At 45.7% G+C, this 21,054-nt stretch overlaps 1 protein-coding gene across 1 annotated transcript; it reads right to left on the reverse strand.

Moving 5' to 3' along the window:
• Positions 1-335: 335 nt before the first annotated feature.
• On the reverse strand, positions 336-19,580 carry HABP2 (hyaluronan binding protein 2). The gene is made up of 13 exons (XM_048060508.2): positions 19,444-19,580; positions 12,312-12,345; positions 8,356-8,487; positions 7,267-7,377; positions 6,668-6,784; positions 6,269-6,388; positions 5,471-5,642; positions 4,949-5,043; positions 4,569-4,815; positions 3,458-3,600; positions 2,975-3,109; positions 1,446-1,591; positions 336-519 (listed from the first exon to the last, which is right to left on the reverse strand). The coding sequence occupies exons 1-13, from the start codon at positions 19,510-19,512 to the stop codon at positions 343-345; spliced, it is 1,698 nt and encodes a 565-aa protein (XP_047916465.2). The 5' UTR covers positions 19,513-19,580; the 3' UTR covers positions 336-342.
• Between the last annotated feature and the right edge of the window lie 1,474 nt (positions 19,581-21,054).

Consider the following 21,054-nt stretch of genomic DNA (forward strand, 5'->3'; position numbering starts at 1 on the left):
TCTATTTCAAAACAAAATATCAAGATTAGCTCATTAGAAGCTAGGAGGGGTCACTATAGATAGATTAGGTAGCTGCTTAGAGAAGGTTGTAAACCCTTGAATTCAGATAAGAGAGAGATTATTTTAAGGAATTGAATCTTTGCTTGCAGATGTCTACTTTTTATATCCTGATTTAATACCAATCCCGTTTCTCAAATTTCTGTATATGGTTACAGAATCATTGGACAAAAAAAATATAGTTCTATTCGCAAACCTTGCAAAAACTCAAGAATAATCCAATAGATTTAGATACATTTTTTTTTCAACAGGATTTAATACCTTTTGCCATTCCAGAGCTGTCTCCTACTGAAGTGATCTTGACTCTGACCGAGTTTTGGATTTAATCCAACTGAGAAATGTTGTCACCTGGGTATAAACTCCTGGCTTGTTTTTTAACCCGCACTGATCACCCCAGCTCACAAGGCCATATACATAGTAGGAGCCGTTTTCTACACAAGTTAGCGGGCCTCCAGAGTCTCCCTAATAAGAGAAAATACGAAAAAGCATACAAAATTAGTTCAAAATGTGAAGCAAAACATTGACCAATATAAGAATTCCCTTCTCTCATCAAAAGACCTTGAAATTGGAATGATGGTGGTTTTTTTTTTCCTAGCAGATGTATCAGCAGGTGCTGCTCAGTTCCTGAGTAGACTTACAGTTCTGGAAACAGGTCATACAACACTAGACTTTTGTGGACGTAAATTTCTGTTTAAGTCTGTGATGTATATCTGACAAAGTCAAATGAAATTTCCCAGGCATGAAAGTATCAGGCAGTCAGAGTCTGAACTCAGAAAGACAAAGATGTGATACTTAGCATAAAAGAAACCACTTGATCTTCCCCACACCATCCCCCTACCACCGATCCCCTCAGATAACAATAACAAAAATAATTATTCTGAACTGGTTGATAGTTTTCAGTGTTACGGGTGATTTCTCTTGCTAACTATCCTTGCAGTGGTAGTTTTCAGCCCAGGAACCATTGTTCAAACTCCTCCCCAGATTTACAACAGTATAAATATGAACTGGCTTCACGTTTGCACTAGCTGACTTGCTCTGTAAGTATTAGCTCTGATAGTGAAGATCAGATTAGAACTGTTCCTTGTGGTAGTGGCTGTAATAGAATTGAAAGAAAAAAAAGACAAGTTTTCAAGTTATTAAGACAAAATGCCTCAGAAGCCAAACTTCCCAGGCTAGTCTCTAGACCCCATAGATCTGCCTGTGGCTGACAGTGAAGACATTAGCTCTAGGGGCATACGTCTCAAACTGTACTGTAGAAAGATGATGGCTGTTGAAATAATACACTGATGGGAGAAACAGATACATATGCAGCACCCTGCCAAAGCTATTACTCTGCACAGCCTATTTACACGAAAAATTAGTGTTCAAATACAGAAAAAGCAACAGACCTGACAAGAATCAGCTCTGGGTCTCTGAAGATTTCCTGCACAAAACATACTTTCATCCAGTAGCTGATCATATGCTCTGGGTGCATTGCATTGCTTCTGTGAAATCAGCTTGACATTGGCATCTAGCAGCTGGTGGGATATATCATCTGCAGGATGTAGACCAAAAAAAAAGAGAGTCACCTTCCTCCCAGTCCTGTTACATGTTGACTTTGTTCAAAATAGGAGCTTGCTTGCCGTTTGTATGGGAAAGGGTAAGAGCAGGGAGGGGTGCATGGTCTAGCCTGGGAAGAAAAGAAGCATGTCTGCATTGATAAGGGTTAGAGTTTGAGCCTGTAGGCTTCACTCAGGACACTGAGCTGTTGCCTGAACAAAAGCAAAGTCAGGTATTCAGCATTTGGCTCAGATCAGCTCTACACCTGTCAGGGGTATCCTGCTTTTCAAAGGTGCTGGTGGTCTGCAGCTCCCACTGGTCCCAACGGGACTTAGAGCTGCTCAGCACTTCTCAGACTAGTGCCATTAGATGTTGTAACACATAGGCTAATGAAACAGATGAAAACTGAAAATCATGCAATATTTAAAGGCAATGATTAATTACATGGAATCTAAAGACATAACTTGACATCTAAAGGCAATAGCCAGAGTTTCAAAGCACTACATCTGTAGATAATTAAAGGTGGTTTATAACTTAGGTTCTGCCTGAGATTCAGGAAATATTCTATTTCTGCAGTGATTTCCTGAAATGCTAATAATAGCTCTGCTCAAAGAAGGAGCCATCTAGTTTGAACACATACAGGATACTTGATATTCTTTGTAGGAAAAAGAAAATAATAATAAAATTCCCCATTCACTTCTTAAGAGAGACTTTCTATTTGGAACTTTTAAAAAATGTCCATTAAATTCTGTTGGTGCATTCTGATCAAATATATGTGCTTGTCTCTTGTGGACTTCAATGAGAGTTACATCAGAAGGGAGAATTTGGTCCTGTGTATCATATCAGACTGTATCAGTCACAAAGCACTAGGACACCTACTGCAGCCTCAGTGACACATCTTCCTTCTGCTGCTTTACAGCAACACATCAATCAGAACATGAGAAAATGCATTTTTCAGAAAATTGCCATTATCTTTTATTTAAGCATAGTAATTTCTCCCCTCAGGATTTACCATGGGCAAGAAAGATTTTGGATAGAGCTAGTTCAACTTGAAAAGCCTTGGTGGGTTTTTTATATTATTTTCCAGCACATCTGAAGATCCAGATGCTGCTTCTGAAAAGCTTTATCTGACCCAATGGGCTGGAAAACCATGTGAAAGTTCCAGCCTGTCTTAGTCCTGTCTTGAAACTCACAAAGCGTACAATAGTCTCTCTCGATACCTTCTTACTTCTATAGCTGGCTCCAGATGAAACCATGATATGGTGTGTCATCTGGCAAGCAGAAAACCAAACCAAACCAAAAAAAAAAAAAATTGGGGAGGGGGGATTTTTTCAGAGCTCTCTGAAAAAACACAGCCAGCCCTCATGGGCTCACGTACCTGTCTCTGTTGCGCCCCATCCTGAAATGAAGCAGTCAGTCCCAACGGGAAAGTAGAAGTTAGGCAGACACACTGTTTTCACATACTTTGTTTCCACGGCACAGTGACCATCAACTGGCTTCAACTTGAGTAATGCTGGAGACAAGATAAAAGTATTTGTAACTTGTATTTTGATTTTAATCCCTAGCCATCATTATCAGTCTGTGCCACAACTCCATGGGACAGGGGCTTGCACTGACATATCGTTCACACTATGTGCTGGACCTGTCCCTATTTTTTTTTTTTTAGTCCCCACATACAGTGGTTTCTCCCTGCCCAACACGATTCACATCCCAAAGATTCACATGGGTATAAACCATAATTTGACCTAATAATTTGCAGAATACATTCTAGGAGTGGAATTTTATACTGACTTCAGTTGTGGAGAGGCACTTCAGGCAACTGATTTTAGAGCTGAGATACATTTAATAAAAAGGGTTTTACCAATATCGTTGTGTGGGACACCACCCTTCTCTGTGTATTTGTGATGTACGATGATCTTCTCCACATCAAATATTTGCTCTTGATGTTCCCTCTTCTTGAGGTCTTGCTTTCCAAGAACCACTTGGAGATTTTCTGCTGGCTCTCTGCAAAAAGAGTAAAGTAAACAACATTATCTGTTGTGGTGGTGCAGACATTACAGACCTTGTATATCAATGGCGAAAACCTGCAGCTTTAGTATCTGGAAGTCAAGACACTGCTTCCTGTTGTAGAGCATGACCAGAAGATTTCCTAAGATTGTTATAACTGGGCTTGGTCAGGAAAACTCTAGCGTTGGACAATACATGTGCTCTTAACTTGTTGCAGTCATTAAACAAAATGAGTTAAAGCTGTATGAACATGCTTTTTAATTTTATTATTGTTTTTTAATTTATTATTTTGATTCTTTTTATTTTGGGGCAGACTAGCAGTGTACAAATAGTCTATTACCATGGCTGTGATGTTGAGTGCTAACTCACAGAGCCATGGGATTATAATCCTTCGCCACTAAGCACACTTAAAATCATCTGTGCTGGAATGGTCTCTAGAGTGTAATTTACCAATTTCCAAGGGTAGTGGCTTCCAACCTCTTCAAAAAAAAACAAACAAACAAAAAAGAATGCTCAAGGAAATGTCATTTTCTGAGCTAGCTGGCACATAAACAATTGGAAACAAAAAGCACGTTTGTGCTCTTCTAAAGATCTTAACTATGATGCAATTTGTCAGGTTGATCATGGTATCCCAATAATCCCTGAGATTTTCATGGGTCTTTTCTTTCAAATACTGTAAAAACCTCCTTATAGTCCTCCTGTTTTCCTCTCACACACTTATTTTAGCTCATTTTAGACGAGTGAGGTGTAAGTTTAATTTCTAATTCCAGCAAGCACCATTTTTTTCATATACACTTACACATTTTCATGTGCATATTCTTTTTTTTTTTTTTTGGTATGTTTTCCTCTCAATTTGATTCCCAGAATAATTTGGATTGTAAATCATTTGAATGTGAAGCTGTCTTTAACTGCCACCCTGGTTTTTTTTTATGTTTATCTACCCTAAGCACAGGACATGCACCTACGTAAGGCAGTGTCCAGCAGTAAGAACCCAGCACGATTTAATTAGCACTCCACCACAGAAATGTGTGCTTCTTCTTGAAGTCTTTCTCTGCAGAGACACCATCCAGGGATGTTTGCCAGCTGTAGTTTTAACTCCAGCATAGATCCTCTTGAGTGCCCTCTGACCTTCTGGTTGTCCACATGTTTTGAATATTGAATTTGTTCCGCTTGGGTCTGCTAGGCTGTCTGTTGGCCATTGGCTCTCCTGAGCTGTGTTGGAAGAGGCAGCAGATGGGTAATGCAGAGATAATATCAGACAGGAGGAGTTAAGCAACGGGTGGTGACCTGCTCATCCAGACACCTACACACTGCCAAACAGCTCACTTCTAATTCATTACTCTACCTGTTCCTGAGCAGGGTGAAACGTCACAGAAGTCCCACTCCACTTTGTTGTTTTTTCTGATGTAGCACCAGGGTTTTTGATCCTCATCAGGATTCCTGAAGGGAACAGTTGAGCATCAGCCAGAGCGGGGAAATCTCCATGAAACTGCAAAGGAGCTAAGGATGCTTAAGGATGCCTCATGCTCCCATAAAAGAGCCGGTCTTTGAGAGATACTCTTTCATAAGATTTGACAAAGATACCTAAGATAAGGAAGTGCCGCTTCTGCCATTTTACTGTCCCCTTACCTATCTTAATCAAAAAAAAAAAAAAAAAAACAAGGGAAATTGAGGGCTACTTCTGGAAGCCTCACTTCAGTGCAGTGACTTAGGGAATGCAGCCCTAACATCCTCGTATTTTATAGACAGACACTGTCTTGAAATATGCGGGATTTTAACACCCTCAGTTTGCCAAATTCCTGGGAGCAGTTTGTACTCAGTGATCTCTTTGATACTGACCTCTACAGCTGCTTCTTCAAAATATTACCTGCAGAAGTTATGTTCACCGATTCCATAAGAGTCGGCATCCTCCATAAATGCATTAACAGGGAGGTCCAGGAGCAAATGGGAATTCCAGTGCAGGCAGGTCTTGCCATTCTCTGCTTGGTTCACTCTTCCTCTGTACCCAAGGGAGTCCTCTTCATAACAGTCATCCAATCCTGTAAGAAGACAATGTTGATATGAAAAAGTCTTTATAAAAAGTTGCTCCTTGCCTGAAGTGGCTCCTCTTCCTTCCCTTCCTTGCCTTACATTAATTTGATGAGGGATCAGAAGGACCCATGGGATCACATAGTGATATCTCTTGGCCTAGACAGGCCAGAAACAAGAGTTGTGTCCCAGCATCTGTCCAACTTGAAGCCTGATTGACTTCAAACACCTGAAACCTCATTGCATGGTAAGGACCACCCAACCATGTATCAACAGCTGTCCCCAGCCTGGGGAGGCACAGACAACCGGCTGTGAACCTTCCCTACATCATCTTTCTGGTGTTTAAGGAAAACCCAATGTTCCTTCCCTACGGGTCACATACAACCCCTGGAGAACGTGCTCACTCATGCTCTACCAGTAGGAGCCTGCTGAAGCACAGCTCAGAAAACATCGGTATGGGAACAGTTTTGATCCCCTTGGCTGATGGAGGCCGCAGTGCTCAGCTTCTTCCCCTGACACCCTCCCCAAGGAGGCCGGTGGTCGGGCTCTTGGTGGGGAAGGCCTTGGTCGGCCCGGCTGCAGGGCGAAGGCAGCCTGAGGAGGGTTAGCCCCAGCCTCCCTGGGGGCCGTGACGTACCGATCTCACAGAACCTCCCTCTGAATGGCTCAGGGCACTTGCAGGTGAACTTTGATCTGATTTTGTGCCGTATGCAGGTTCCTCCATTCTTGCATGGGTTTGGCCTGCATTGTGAAGATGCTGTCAAGGTGGAAAACAGAGAAGGCCTTGCAACTCTCCTGGATGCTCCACAGCCGCTCACACACCCCATGGAAATCCAGGAAAGCCCCCGTTTAGCCTCAAATTGAAATTCTTATCAACTGAACCACCACGCTGTACATGTGGTGAGAACCATCCCATCCCCACGGCTGGGACCTGCAGCCATCTCGGCCAGAGCAGGACTGAATTGCCACCCAGTCCCACCACCACCCACACAGCACCCCACAAAGTGGGAGCCCCTTCTGCTGGGGCTGTGCTCACCGCGGTGGCAGTCCGGTAACTTGTAGGGATGACTGCAGCTGCACTGAGAGTAAGGTGGGGTTAGCGTAACAAGGCAGTCTCCTCTGACGCAGCTCTTCTCCAGACACATGTCCTTCACTGTGGGAAACAGGTAAACAGGTAAACGCTTTGCTTCACCAGCATTTGTGCACGCACAGAGCTGTGCCCCCACAGGGCGGTGGGAAGCCATGCTTTCTCCTGACTCCCCAGGAGCTGGTCACCCGGCTGTCACACCATACCACATAGCAGTGTGGCTTGGGATTTTCCTTCTTGTTCAAGCATCTACAGCAAAAAGGCTGCAAGACCAACGAACAGCTCACCAGTGTCCACGTTGGGTGGGAGGGGACAGAGGTACACTTTCTGCACACCAGAAGATTGTTACTGATAACTGCTTTAGACAGACTTGGGTTCGGACCACGAGCTAAGTACAAGACATATTGACGTGACTGCACCGGGCTGCTAAAACCCTCACCTCAGTGAACAGTGGGTTTGTAAAGCCTCAGTGCTTGCTTCTATTGGCAGAGCCATGGCAGTAACATCAGCTGTGGAAGAAGGAGCGTCGGCCAGCAAGGAGCGATTACCTTTCTCGCAGGTAGTCCCAGTGTACGGCTTGGGGCACACGCATCTGAAGCTGCTTCCTCTCTTCTCACACCACCCATTGTTCTTGCAGGGATCAGAAGAGCAAGGGTCAGCTAGGGTAAGAATGGAGGGCTTTTAGTTTGCCTTTTAGCTTCTCTACCTCCTCACTTGTTCTTCCTGCCCCCCGCCCCCCCTTTATTTTAATGGTGCAGAAGGCTGGGCACAGCATCCAGTGTAACACACACCATGGTTCAGCAGCCACAGGAGCAGCTACAAATTGCTGCAGAGCTTACTGTAAGGTCTAAGAGCTCGTGGCTTTGGGTCTGGAGCTCTCCAACTCCCTTTACAAGCCTGTGATGGAGCAGATTTGCCTCTACAGCAGTGAAAGAAGCAGATGTGTTCAGAACCAGAGCTGGCCCTGGGCATCTGCCTCCATGTGCTTAGTGCAGTGGTGGCTGGATCTGGCATTGCCCTGGCTGCAGCATGGCACTGAAACTCCCCTGGAAAAGCTGTCCATCACTGTTATGCTATGTAATACCCCTGGGGTATAAATACCACCGTGCTGAAGCAGCCAGTGTTGGGGTGAGCAGGGCCAGCCTCGTGGCAGCTCTGCTTCCCTTGCACCAGGGGATGAGCAGGGACATGGCAGGCAGCCTCCCGCCTCTCCTCGTGTGTTCCCTAAGCAGTCCAGAGGACCCTTTCCTGCTCTCCTGAAGTTTGGCAAAATAGAAATAAGAAAAAAAAATAAAAGGAAACCTGCTCTACATTTGGTTCCCAGCATAAATACAGAACATATATCCCATGAAAACAGCAATTACGTCTTACAGTGTCTACAGACAAATAAGCCTGTGCTTTTTTGTAGTAGCAATCAGAAATGTTCTGCCTGATCAGAATCCATTCTGTGAAACCCAGAGATAAAACACAGGCTCCTTACAAGAGAAACACAAAGGAGAACACAGCAAACAATCCTCCTAACTCATCCCTTTGATGCAGGCGTTTCACCAGCAGGCTGGCAGACGAGGCCTGCCGCACTCCGTGAGCGCGGGGCTGGGATTTCACCCTTCCTTACCCCCCGGCCCACCCCGGAGCACCTTGCTGGGTGTCGCTGTAGCCAAAGAACTCCTCAAACCAGTCGGGGTCCTCCGAGGTCTGTGTCTGGTGGAAGAGGTCCTCCTCGGCCTGCGTGTGCTCGTCGTAGTACTCGTAGTCATCGGCGGCCTCGTCTGCGGGGAGGAGAAGGGAATGGACGCGTGGAGGAGTTACAACTGCTACAAGGCCACCCCCGCATGTGGCAGTCCCCAGCTGTGGCCTTGCCACCGCTGCCAGAGGGAGCTGGAGGTGCTGGCTCCTGCCAGGATGCTTGGGGCAGTGGGACACAGGGGCTTTGCCATTTGGTGGCGGGGGACCCTGCAGGCACGGACACGAGGCATGGGTGGCTGCCACCCGCAGCGCGTGAGGCCATGCGAGCAGGAGAGGTTTCCTTTGTCTCGCTGCTTTGATCCCCAGCACCTCCGCTGCTGGCAGGGGGAGAGCAGCGGATCTCCGAGCCCACAGAGCCCCTCTGAGGGCGCAATGTCCCCGCCATGCCATGGGACACGTGCCACAGAGCGCGCCCATGCTTGCCAGCATCCCCCAGCGCTTCGCCAGCCTGTGTTTGGGGGAGCTGAATCGCGTGGGCATGCAGAAGCCCCGCCAGCGTGTCAGAGACGAGCTATGGTAATGAGCACTGCTAAACTGCGAGCAGAGAGATTTTAAAAAGCTCTCCCCTAGGGCCGGACTGATGGCCCCACGGATAATGCTCTGCCTTGAACTGATTATCAACTACATTATCTTAGTTTTCTCTCCTCATTCATTCTCTTGCAGCCTTTATCTTTATTCTTTCTTTGCTTCTGAAAAAAAAAAATCCACTTTTGTACAATGGGTGTTTTATATTTCATATTAAAATAGAACCGTCTTTTTTCGTCTTTTTTTTTTTCCTTCCTACAAGCCAACTCTCATTTCTCACCAAAAAAAAAAAAAAAAGAGGAAAGTTTCACCTCATTTATTGCTATGTCAAGTCAAGACTCCTTTTCCTCAGCTCATTATTTCCACAGGAGCTAAGTCTCGACAGTGTGCAAGTGTTGCAGAAGTGTGTGCCGTGCTGAGGAACAGAAGGATCTCGCTGGAAGATAAGGACATTGTCTACGGTGAACAAAATTAAATTTAATGTGATGTAGTTAAGAAAGGAAAACAAAAAGAGGGTTTTGCCTGAAATGCAACCTGCGAGCTCACTTTGTCTGAGGGGAGATTTTGCAGGCAGACTTGAGTTGGAGGGAATATTGTGAAGGAGCCTGATTTTGTTTCCTTGTTTATTTTCAAAATCTTAGCAGGGAGCGCTGGCTTTTGTTCCACAGGTGCTTTAAGGAACTATTCAGAGAGATGGGGTAGCCTTTTTTCTATAAAAGACATACCTGGTAAAAGTTGTGAAGGATGAACAGGGGAGTTACAGCTGCTCAGAGCACACTGCAGACATGCCCAGCATGCTTTACAGGGGCGAGAGAGGACTTTGCTGAGCTGGTAGCCAAAAAAAAAAATACAAGTGCTCCCAAAAAGCACAAATAGGGAAGTTGTTGCAGAAGCATACCGACTACTCAGTGTAAGGATGGTGTTAAGAAATGATGATAGTGTCACTTCATTTTGTTACATTAGTGTCAGTCCTTAGCGATGGATCAATCATTTATTGAGCACCAGAAAAGAAAGAACAGAAACCCGACTTGGGTACATCAAACTGAAAGATGTCTTCCTGTTTATCATTGCTTCAACACTAAATAACTATTTGGCTTCCACATCTCTTACTTAAGAAGTGTTTCCATTCCATTTTTTAAATTATTCATAACAAGCCATAGGTTTAGTAAAGCAAAAATAGCATTTTTTTAATCTGAGCACATAATTAACACAGCCTGATACACTGGTTGATTTAAACATATTATTAAATGAGAGTGCTCATTCTTTATAAGTGCTGGAAAACCTTAACATGCTTAAAAAAGCAGTGATCTGACATTTGTCACTGAAATGTGACTATTACATGAAATTAAATTAGACATCCTGCATGCAAATTTTCAAAGAATAACTTTCCTCTGTGTAGTACAAAAAAAATCCCCCCATAATTGATAGGCAGAGATTGACTTTTAAAGCTTCAAATCAGCTTTGAGGTCTGGGTGATCTTTTAAACTGCTCAGGCTTTCATCTGCACTTTTTCACGTTGCCAAGAGCTGTCAATCAAGTAATGGATTTCTGATCAATATCCTCTTGTTCATTAGCTTATACGGACTCTCTCTTGCGGGGAGAACAGATATGCCAATGCCGGCAGTCACACTGTTTTCAAAACCTTGCCTGGATCAAGTCATGACTAATGTTCCGAGCGGAAAGTGATGCATTAGGATGCCATCGAGTGACCTGAATGGCAAGGTAACTTTGTTGGACTGCAGTTGTCGAGATGAGTGGTGTGCAAAGTTAAAGCTTATTGCCAACACAGAAAGTACCCAGCATTTTTTCAAGCTCTCTGAACCTCCAGGGACAGACTGAGATCTGCCCTAATTTAAGGAGGATGAGTTTTCCTGCCACATTTCTAAATACTTTTTGTCTGCAGGTCTGTGAATAATCTAAAGTTATTTTTATGAGGCTGAAATCCTGATGGTATTTCAAAAAACAATAAGTCTCCCATTTACCTCTGCACAGACCTCTCGGTATTTCCTCCGTTCCACATGGGTTTTGGCTGGGAGCATCTGTGGCTTCAGAAAGAAATTGCAGAAGGGATAGGAACAGCTAACAGCCAAGCCCTCACTCCTTTCAAACAATTTTGGGGCTGTTACAGCCCCAGTTCTGCAGCACCTACCTCTTGGAGGGCATTGGCTGCTGATGGCTGCTGAAGGAGCCCGAGTACTTGCAGAAGCTAAGCACTGATCTGGCAAGGTGTTTGCCACACACGTCCTACGAGGAGAGCAACACTGGTCTGGGGAAGGAACCGGTGCTGCATGGGTACAGGGCAGCTGGACTCGCAGGCCGGACCAAAACGCCAGCAGAACGAAGAGGCATGTAGTTGAACAAGGAGTGCACAGTGAAAGGCACACTTTTTTTTTCTTTGGTGGGAAAATTAATTTAATAGTTTACTAGTAAATTAATTTACTCATCATTAGTTTAATAATTTATAAGCTCAAATCTAAGAGCCACTAAATTCAAAGAAAAAAAGAATGGGGCTTACCCACAAAATCACAAAAAACTTAGCAATAAAACCACAATCCTCTCATAGATCAAACAGGCTGCAAGAGCATGTACAAGTCCTCACAAGTTATCTGCAGCCCCCACCCCACCCTCCCACTCCCTAAGATTCATCACAGCATTTCTCTTACCCGCATCATAACGTTACATCACCTTCAATGATTTTTTACTCACAGGAGCTACCAAACACTTTCTGAACCCGCTTCCAGAGTAAGTCCCACAGTTAGCTGTGTGCAGCAAGGGAAAGCTATCCATCCTTTATCTGACCTCCAGTTTTCATGCACAGCTGGCACTGAACTGCACCAGACTCTTTCCTTACCCTCCTGTGCGCTCTGCAGCTCAGCACCATGACCTCCACTCCACTCTGAGACCCACGTGCCAGACCCAGCCCATCAACAGGTCCCCAAAGCTGCACCAAGCACGTGAGGCCATGGAGCAGCGGAGGATTCCTGGCTTTGAACAGCACAGCAAGCTGCAGGTGTCCCCCAGGTGTCCCCCATTACCATTGCTGCAGCCCTGCTCTGTACCCCATTGTGCCGCGACCCGATGCAGAGATGTTTTCTGCACCAACACAGAGCACGTGGGAAGGCCTGGAAGTGCTGACTGTGTTACTTGTCCAGAGTCCAACAGACCTTCTCAGGATCTCAGGCCTTATTTTAAGGCATTACAAAGCCATGCATGAAGTTAATAAAACTCAGTGCTAGGCACTAGCTGAGGATCTTGATGGACCAGGTTGCCAACAGTGAGGCCTGCATGCAGAGCTTCGATGGAAGAAATCAAATCCACTTACCATTCAGCAAGTCGGCCAGGAAGAACCAGGAGGTCTGCAGCAGATAAAGAAAGGCAGAGTCAGTTTCTGAAAAGAAAAATCAGCCTGGAGCATGGCTACAGCACAACTTCTGACACATTCCTCTTTGCCCCAGCACTGGTCAGCCAGAGAAGCTCATTACCCACTTCAGATGCACCCAGGCCGCATTTTTAAGAGCTCTTTCCAAAGATCACCAAAATGCCTCAAAAACCCACACTGCTCCCAACAACCTCAGGGGAGCTTCAGCTTTTCTGACCACCCAGCCCAAGTTGCAGCACGCTTATGAGAAACCTGTCCCAAACGAGTTAATTGCCTTTATGTATTAAGTGGCCATGCACTGAGTGTTTGCCTAATGGCATCACAGCCAGGTGCCGGAGCCAAGGGCCGTGAGATGCTGGGCAGGATGGAGCAGAGGGCAGCCCACGTGTAGGGAGCCAGCCCTCTGAGCTAGAAGGTGATCAACAGCGTTCGGATGGAGGAGAATATTTCTGGTGCTTCCTGCGAGGAAATGCCATGCGTTCGCCCTCTGACGCGGGGCTCCAGCCTTTCCTATTTGGCTTGCGATCAAGGGCAAATGACAAAAGGGAGCAGAAGGAGAAGGAAAACAACACTCAGCCTTTGAAGAGCGAGCGAGGCAGAAAGAAAATGTACCGCCGCCGCATCAGGACTCATCCCCCACGTGAAGATGTCAGCGTGCATCCCGCCTTGCTGTAAGTCACAGCTACAGATGGGGCTACCTGGCTGCGGCGAGAGCACGCGCTAACAGCAGGTGTGAAGGAGGAGATCTGGAGCTGCATCCCTCACATGATTTGTCAGAAGAAAATGCATTTCCAAACAATTTAACGCATGTAATCAAGACAGTATAGACACACAGTTACTACATGCACCTTGCTACAGATGTAATTAATTGTAAAAACACACTTCTTACTTGTGCATTATATTAAGTACTCTGTACAGAAGAGAGGCACTCTCAGCTAACACCAGGCTGTAGCTAGGAATGAGTAAATAAGCAGCCGTGAATAAGAACCTGCCCCAATAACCCAGAACAACCCCCAGCTGTGGCTGCCACCTGGTGCTCACAGCTGAGTGTCCCCCGGCAGCCGGAGGCAGGGAGCACTGCCCCTTCCTGCCCTGGGCTTAATGCACTTGGAGAGGGTTTCAGGGCAGAAGCTTTTGTCTTCAAGGAGGTTGCTAAACCTTACCTGTGCTCAGGGCAGCCATTTGCTCTGGATGGGAAGGGCAGGGAGTGCCACCATGAGCTGCATGAGGCATGGAGGTGGCTGCATCCAGCTCTTCTGTGCCTCAGTTTCCCCCAGCTGCAGAGCACAGTTGGGAGTCTCCCAGTGTCCAAGGGGAAGACTCAAATACCAAGAACAGAAGACAGAAGTGAGCCTGAGCACATTGCTATGCTAATTGTCCAGGCTACCCTTCCAAGCCTTCCCCTATGGACAGAGCTGCTTGTAAGAGGGCTGGCACCCTAAACCTCCTGCAATGACCTGGTGCCCTGGAAAATGTCCAAGTTTCCTTCAGAGCAGACAGTGCCCTGTACTCAAGGGTGGCCGAGCCCCAGATTTGGGTTCCCAGTTTTGGATAAAGGCCACCATCCACTGCCACAACACAAATGTCGTTCGGAACAAATGTTCCTGGAGCACCCAACACAGAGAGTTCCACCTTACAAGTCCAGGAGATCGACCTAATCTTTATCACTAACCTGGTGTGATAATGAAATGAAACCAAATGAAACCATTTCAACAAATGAAACCATTTTGTCCCTTTGCCCCTCACGTGCCTGATGCAGATCTGCGGGGTACAAAGCCCCGGGCCGACCTGGTCTCTCAGCAAGGAGACTTTCCTCTCCCTCCTGAGGTCCACCAGACCACATTGCTTCAGACTCATTTCCACCTCCGCAAGCCAGCACGGGGCCAGATTCAACCTTTTGGCTCCCTGCACGAAGCTTTCCATGGCGCTACGTGGCAGAAGCTGGAGAAGCACCCATCTCCTTCCCTCCTGTGGGAGCTTGCCCTCTCCTGGGCATGGAAACGTGGGATGCGGGATGTGGGATGTGGGATGGGAGACACGGGATGCGGGAGATGGGATGAGGGAGGTGGGGTGCAGGAGGTGGGACGCGGGATGCAGGCGATGCTATAGGAGATGCGGGGTGTGATAAGGGGACGTGGGATGCGGGATCCCAGAGGGTCTGCAGGAAGGGGGCTGCAGGAAGGGGGCCCAGGAGGGGCTGCAGGCAGGCAGGGCAGCACGGCGATGTGGCCGGGCCCCTCGCCCGCCGTGCCGTATTGCTCACGGCCAGCAGAGGAGGATCTTGTCCTTCCGACGAGGTGCAATACTGCGCCCAGCCGGGAGCAGGATGCAAACAAAAGGAGGAGAAGGAGGGGGGAGAGAAAAGAAACGAGACTGTGGGGCTTGTTTCACCAAACAGTCTCCTTTCTGCAGCCCGACACTGATACTTTGTGCGTTCTCTCAAGAGGGAATAAAATCGCTGGATCCTGCTCGCGGCGGGTCCGCAGGGACGGGGGACGAAGCTGGAAGAACTGGCGGAGAGCAATTTTAAATTTTATGACTTTAGGCTCGTAAAAAAAAAAAAAAGAAACCCTGCAAAAACAAGATCCAGGAGAGACATTTTATGTGGGTACTGGCGCGTTGCTGAGTGTGGAGCCGATTACATTTATAGGGTTCCTAAAAAAAATGGTGGAAAAATGGCTGAAATTCAAAATCTCCTAATTTCACCTGACCTTTGTTGTCATTATCATTGCAATAATTAGCACTTCACCAAATCTTTGTTTCTCCAAAGAGCCATCAAACTTTGCTAACTGGGCTTTGTACAAAGGTTAAACACTGCAGATACAGGATACTCTCCATTTTTCCATTTCAACCCCTCAGGAAAGGAAGACTATTGAAATATAATAGATTTCAAACAGCAGCGCCAGAACCAGGAGCTTTCTTGGTCTCAGGACAGAATCCTACAGCTCCAGCTCTGACAAAAATGTCCAGTTAATCTCTGGCAATTCTTTCTGAATAAAGCCAGGAAGATTTGACCCTAAATTCAAGGGAAATTATTTACAGCTGCCAAGGGCATTCTGCAGTTGAACTGTTGATTGTGTCTCGGGTACATTTGCTACCCCTTATTACAATCAAAATGAATAATTAAAACACAAACGCAGGTGGAGAAACAGGGAGCACAAAGGTGACAACCCAGGGTTAGGCTGTGGATTTACATGTGTGCAAACCAGAAGTAATTCCAGAGCAAATAATGTACTTATTTGAGCTGCTGTGGCAGACTAGCAGAGGGACAAAACCTGCCCCTGTACACGCACATAATTCCCAACAAAAGCTCTACAGGAGTTCAAAAATTCAGCTACCTTGGCATGAATCGGCCTGCACGCTTAATTGCACTGCATCGTGGCAATTCTCCTGCAACTTGCCACGGAGCAGCCTCCGCAGCAGCAGCACAAACGTCGCCCCTTTCCCCTGCGCCAGCACGGCTTTGCAGCCGAGGAGGCGGTGGCACGGGGCTGCGTAGGAGGACGAGGACGGCTATTTGATCAACTTCCATCCACAACTGACATCCGGCACGAAGGAGCCACGAGGGCAGGCACAACTACTGCCTTTTCCTCGTGAACCCCTTGATCCTGCTGACAGCTCTCAGTGGGAACCTTTGTCTGGGCTGCTCGCCAAAGGAGGAGGGAATCGACGGTTCTGATGCTCTTACAATCGGCCAGATTTTTGCCTGCAACCATCTTGGATAGTGACAGTCTTTGAACTTCAAGGGAAAGTGGCTTTTCCAGCAATGACATTATATTTCTCAGCCAAGGCGATGGCTGAAGCATAATGAAAGCAGGGCACATTATCATCTGGAGCACACATGCAGCACATGTTGTATTTTTAGCCTGGGAAACCGTTCCCTTAAAGGATTCCACCAAAACCTCTGAGTTCTTCACCTCTCTGCTAGCAAGCCATCTCCTGCCTCCCGCTGAACTGCAGCGTTTGCCTCAGAGTAGGTGGCACGCTCCTTATTGACCAGTCCCGGGACACCCAGGGAAGTTCACATGCAATGTCTTTATTTCCCTGATTATTTGGTTGCGAACCTTTCCTGAGGTAGCACCTGACACAGTAACCACTGGACCCAGCACAAGAACAGCCGCACGGCCCTCGCAGGTGCTGCAGAAACCAGCCAGGTTCCCCACACAGGCGCGACCTGCTCCTGCTTTCCAAGAGATCAAAGTTTTCAAGTTAATCTTTGCACTGTGGGAGATGGCTTGCTAGCAGCTGGCTGGTTTTAAAGTTGCTCATTCGTGGACGAGGTGTGCGTGGGCTCCCCGGTGGAAAACAGAGCCAGCCTCGGATGCCAGAGCAAGGGGAAGCTCCAAAATCTGCTCCAAGGGGGCTGCACGAGCCAGAAATGTCGCACTGACGCATGCGCCGTGTTATCAAACGCTTCGGCAGCCGGTGCCAGGCTCGCAGGTTATGCTGCTAGACTTAAAGCTTATGCAAAGTCATTAAGTCCCTTTAGTTCCAGGGGATATCAACCTGCACGCTTCAGGGCATAAGCTGATTGCCTTGGGGGGCCAGAGAGGCGCGCGTCCCTCCCGGAGCGCGCGGTGCACAATTAGCTGGGGGCGCTCCCAGGGCTTCCTCGCTTTTTGCTGCATCAGGAAAATTTAGGCGAGCGCTGCAGAAGGGCATTGCACCTAGTGGGGTGCAAATGGAGAGGTGTTTGTCAGCACTCGCTCCTCTCTGCAGTGGTTTGGTCGTGGCGCAGGGGAGCATAAGGACCTCAGAGGAGAGGTGCAGTGATGGGGAGAGGGTGAGGGGAGCAGAAATGAGAGTTTGCTACAGGGACGGATCCATGAATGGGTAGAAACACCGCCATAAGATGTCAGAGAGACACCTGGGGTCTTTTCACCCTAAAATATGGTTTTCCAAGCACTGCAGACATGGAAAGACCTGTGCTGCTGATAACAGCCTCGCATGTGCTGTGGGCGAGCTAGGAGATAGGCATTGATAAGTTTTCTTTGCAGTTATTAATATATTAGAATTAATCTTAATCTTAACTTTAATCCTTCCCATTCTGTTCCTATGTGCACTCAGTTATTGGCCTGGACATGGCTGGTGACTTCAAAACACCTCCATCACTACGAAGCAGGCATCGATTTTCCAAAGTTCCAAAATATTCAGTGAATGACCACTTCTGTTGCTCCAAGTCCTGCCCTTCCCAACAAAAACTGGGAAGACCTGTCACATCTGAAGACAATCTTTTGTACAGTTGCATCTTAAATGTTAAAGTAAAGGAGCAAGTTTTGCTTTTACTTGCATTCATGGTGCATTTTCATGCATCATGGAAATAATTTGGATTCATTCCAGTGAAACCACTTTCTCCTCAGAATATGAAAGACCAAATGGACATCGTCGCCTTACAGCCCTCCTCCAAACCCTCTGGATCCATAAATATCCCAGCTCTTTTCTGTCCTATTTTGACTGACTTAATATGAGCTACTGTCTAAATCTGTATTCGACTTCTGCTATATTACACCAATAACACTTAGTAAGAGGAGTGTTACAAGAGGGGTGTTACTTATAAAAACTCCTAAAACCATATTTAAATAAAACTGAGAATGGTGAAAAGAGATAGTATGGGAAAGAGTGATGGAAACAGGAATGGAGGGGGGAGGTCCACAATCAATGTGCAAACTCTGTTACTTTCTCATTCAAAATATTTCAGTGTAAATTCTTCTTTGGAACAAATCATTAAGGCAAAATGTCCTCTCAAAACATGTTTGTCATGCAATGGTCACGTCACAGAGACTCATTCCCCTCTTTTTTTTTTTTCTTTTTTTTTTTTTCTGGGATTCATGCCAAGTGCTAAGCCAGAAACCTTGTTATATTAATTATGAAGAAAAAACATGTTTTATTAAAAACTAGCCTGCTGAATATTCTGTCGTGCTGCTTTTCAGTGACAGCAGAATTGCTTTTGCATTTTAGCAATGTTAATGAATTTTCAGGACTGGGGGAGACATGCACTGCATTTTCCACAGCAATATGTAGACCAGAATCAGAAAAGGCTTGTCAAAGCAAACGAATTAATCTAATACTTAGAGCTACTCAGGAAAATCCGTGCAAGACTTCACATTGTCGAAGACTGCACCTACACCTGCCTCGCTGAGTGTGAATTAACAACCCAATTTATCGTGGGCTGATTTATATCAGACTGGGTTCCCACGACATCTGAGGACTGACACTGAGCTGCTCTAGAACTGATCCTCCCATAAGCTGTCATGTGTTGGTGGATCAAGTATGCCACATCCACTGCTGCCAGTGGATGGATAGTCCCGATTATACGCTAATTAATAAAAACCCTAGCGTGTCGCAAAAATAACTGCTTATAAACTCCCCAAGCTCTTCAAAAGGATTCATCACCTATTAAAGCCCCTCACTACATATTTTTCCCAAAGGACTCAATTTGAACATGTCAACATCTAAAATTTTGAAATTAATTTCAGTAAATACGAAATCACCGTACATAGGAATTGGCATTATAAAGCGGGAGTTTGAGGGTACCTGGAAGTCTTTCACGAGAAAATCTACTTGATTGCGGTGCTTGGAGAAACAAAAGAAATATTTTTAAAACTGAGTTGCAACTTTGCTTTGGTACAAGCCATTCTTTCATTCTTCCCTGAAGATGAGCTGAAGAGACTTGGGGCAGTACTGCCAGCCCTACCCACGCAGGGCTCTGCCTTGCTTTGCTGGACATTTTGCTGCTAACACACCTCTAGAGTTAAGAGCAATGACCACTCAGCCATCTGAAATGTATGGCTGGGATAAATTTTACCTTCAAACAAAGATGTTGCAAAACCTCCCAGCCCGAGCCTGAGCTGTTCAACCTGTGAGCCTGTCCTCACGGCAGCTGTGGTGGCTGCATTAGCGCATGGGGCACCGCACTGTGAGCGCCCACGTTCAGCCCAGGACCATCCCCATGCCCTGCCTGGGGACAAGGTAGGTGGGCAGTCCCTGCTCCTTACCCTCTCCAGCTGCCCAGGAAGGATTCAGCAAGGTACAGGACTGGTATGCAACAAGTAAAGCGAAATAAAACCATACTCACGCACAAATGTGTGTTCCCTAGGAAAAGGATCAGTGGAAGAACCTGAAGGGACAAAGCGCCGTTAGCCATCCTTGCACTGCTCTATTTGTTGTGAAATTAGCTTTTTTCTTGTTGCCTATGTTTTTTCAGACGAGGCACAATCATTTGAGGGTGAGCTAATTCAGCACAAATAATTAACTGTGCTTCAAATATTGTTTAATGTTCAACAGATTGCCCTGATCAAATAAGTGCATCCTGTCCAGATAATCACCGCATTGGCTACTGGTAAATGTTCCAAACCAGTAACTATCCAACCTGGAAACAGTATAAACTAATGGCAAAACAAAGAATTTTTCTTGTATTAGAAATATTTTTCTTCTGTTATTGTCATTTTAAATAGGTAGGAGTCAGAGTTGTTTCTGTCCCCTCCACCTGAAAATATAGTGAGATCCAGTTAAAAATTATAAGATTTTTAGAAACAAGAAAACATGCTTTTTATTATTTTCTAAGTTTCAAACATCAAGGCTCATGTTCTCAAGAATTTTTCCACAGATTTGAGAACTTGAGATCCATTTTTTGATAAAAACTGAAATTCTCAATTAACCCCCAGTGTCTAGAAGCTGAAGCATTTACAATGGTGGCAACTGAGGGAATCACAATACAAGAACAAACAACCCCCTATTACAGAAATGCCATCAGTTTTTTTTACTGATCAGATCTTGTTTGTGCAACATGTTAAGAGAGAAGTGAAAAGATATACTCTTCTCCCAAATAATTTAAAGGCCAAGAGGATGAAATCCAGCAGAAATATAGTGCTTTGAGATCACAGCCCACTTTCACAGGGAAGTCCCTGGTAATATGTTTTCTCCGTGTTTATAAAGCTGAGCACATTCCACACCACCAGGAGGAAAAGAATATGATTGCCTGTTGGAAGGACTTGAGTAGTGTACAGTAAATATAACAGGGAGAGGGCATCCACATGTTGAATATGAGGAAGAAAACAGTGAAATCATGAGGACCTCAAGCTTTCCCACCCTGAACGATATTTTTCCTGGTGAAAAAAGGTAAGATGTGAGCACTCGATTACAGACTCTGTGGCAAGTGCTAAAAGTTGGATGCCAGGGAACCCTCCTTCTGATGATTGCTCACTTTGGGGCCTGAGCATCATGAGGTAGCTTTCATACATCAGGAAATAAACAAAGAATTTAAGTATGATAATTATGCCACACGTGCATAATTTAAGCAGGTGCCTACAAGCAAAACGTGTTTGAGATTTAGTATGTTGGTGGCCACACATTCAGGTTTGAGAGATTCCAGATTCTTTAACTAGTTGGAAAGACAGCAAGATGAAAGGAGTTAGATAATGCACAACTTTATGTAATGTGTCCTTGAGTAAGCTGATTTGCACTGAATTTTAATAGAGCCCTGATTCATCAAATCTCAAACAGAATTAAGGTATGGACTGGATCCTAATAACATCATGCTTTATATCCATGAAAGATAAATTAAAGGATGCAAAACTGCTATTGACAAACATTGATTATATGTACTTTGATGGACTTTGAAGTTGTGCCAGATGCGTCTTGTCAGCCTCCAAAGTTTTCTTTTAAATCTCATTGCATAAGGCTTTTA

The sequence above is a fragment of the Anser cygnoides genome, chromosome 7 (genome assembly GCF_040182565.1).
Source record: "Anser cygnoides isolate HZ-2024a breed goose chromosome 7, Taihu_goose_T2T_genome, whole genome shotgun sequence".
NCBI lineage: Eukaryota > Metazoa > Chordata > Aves > Anseriformes > Anatidae > Anser > Anser cygnoides.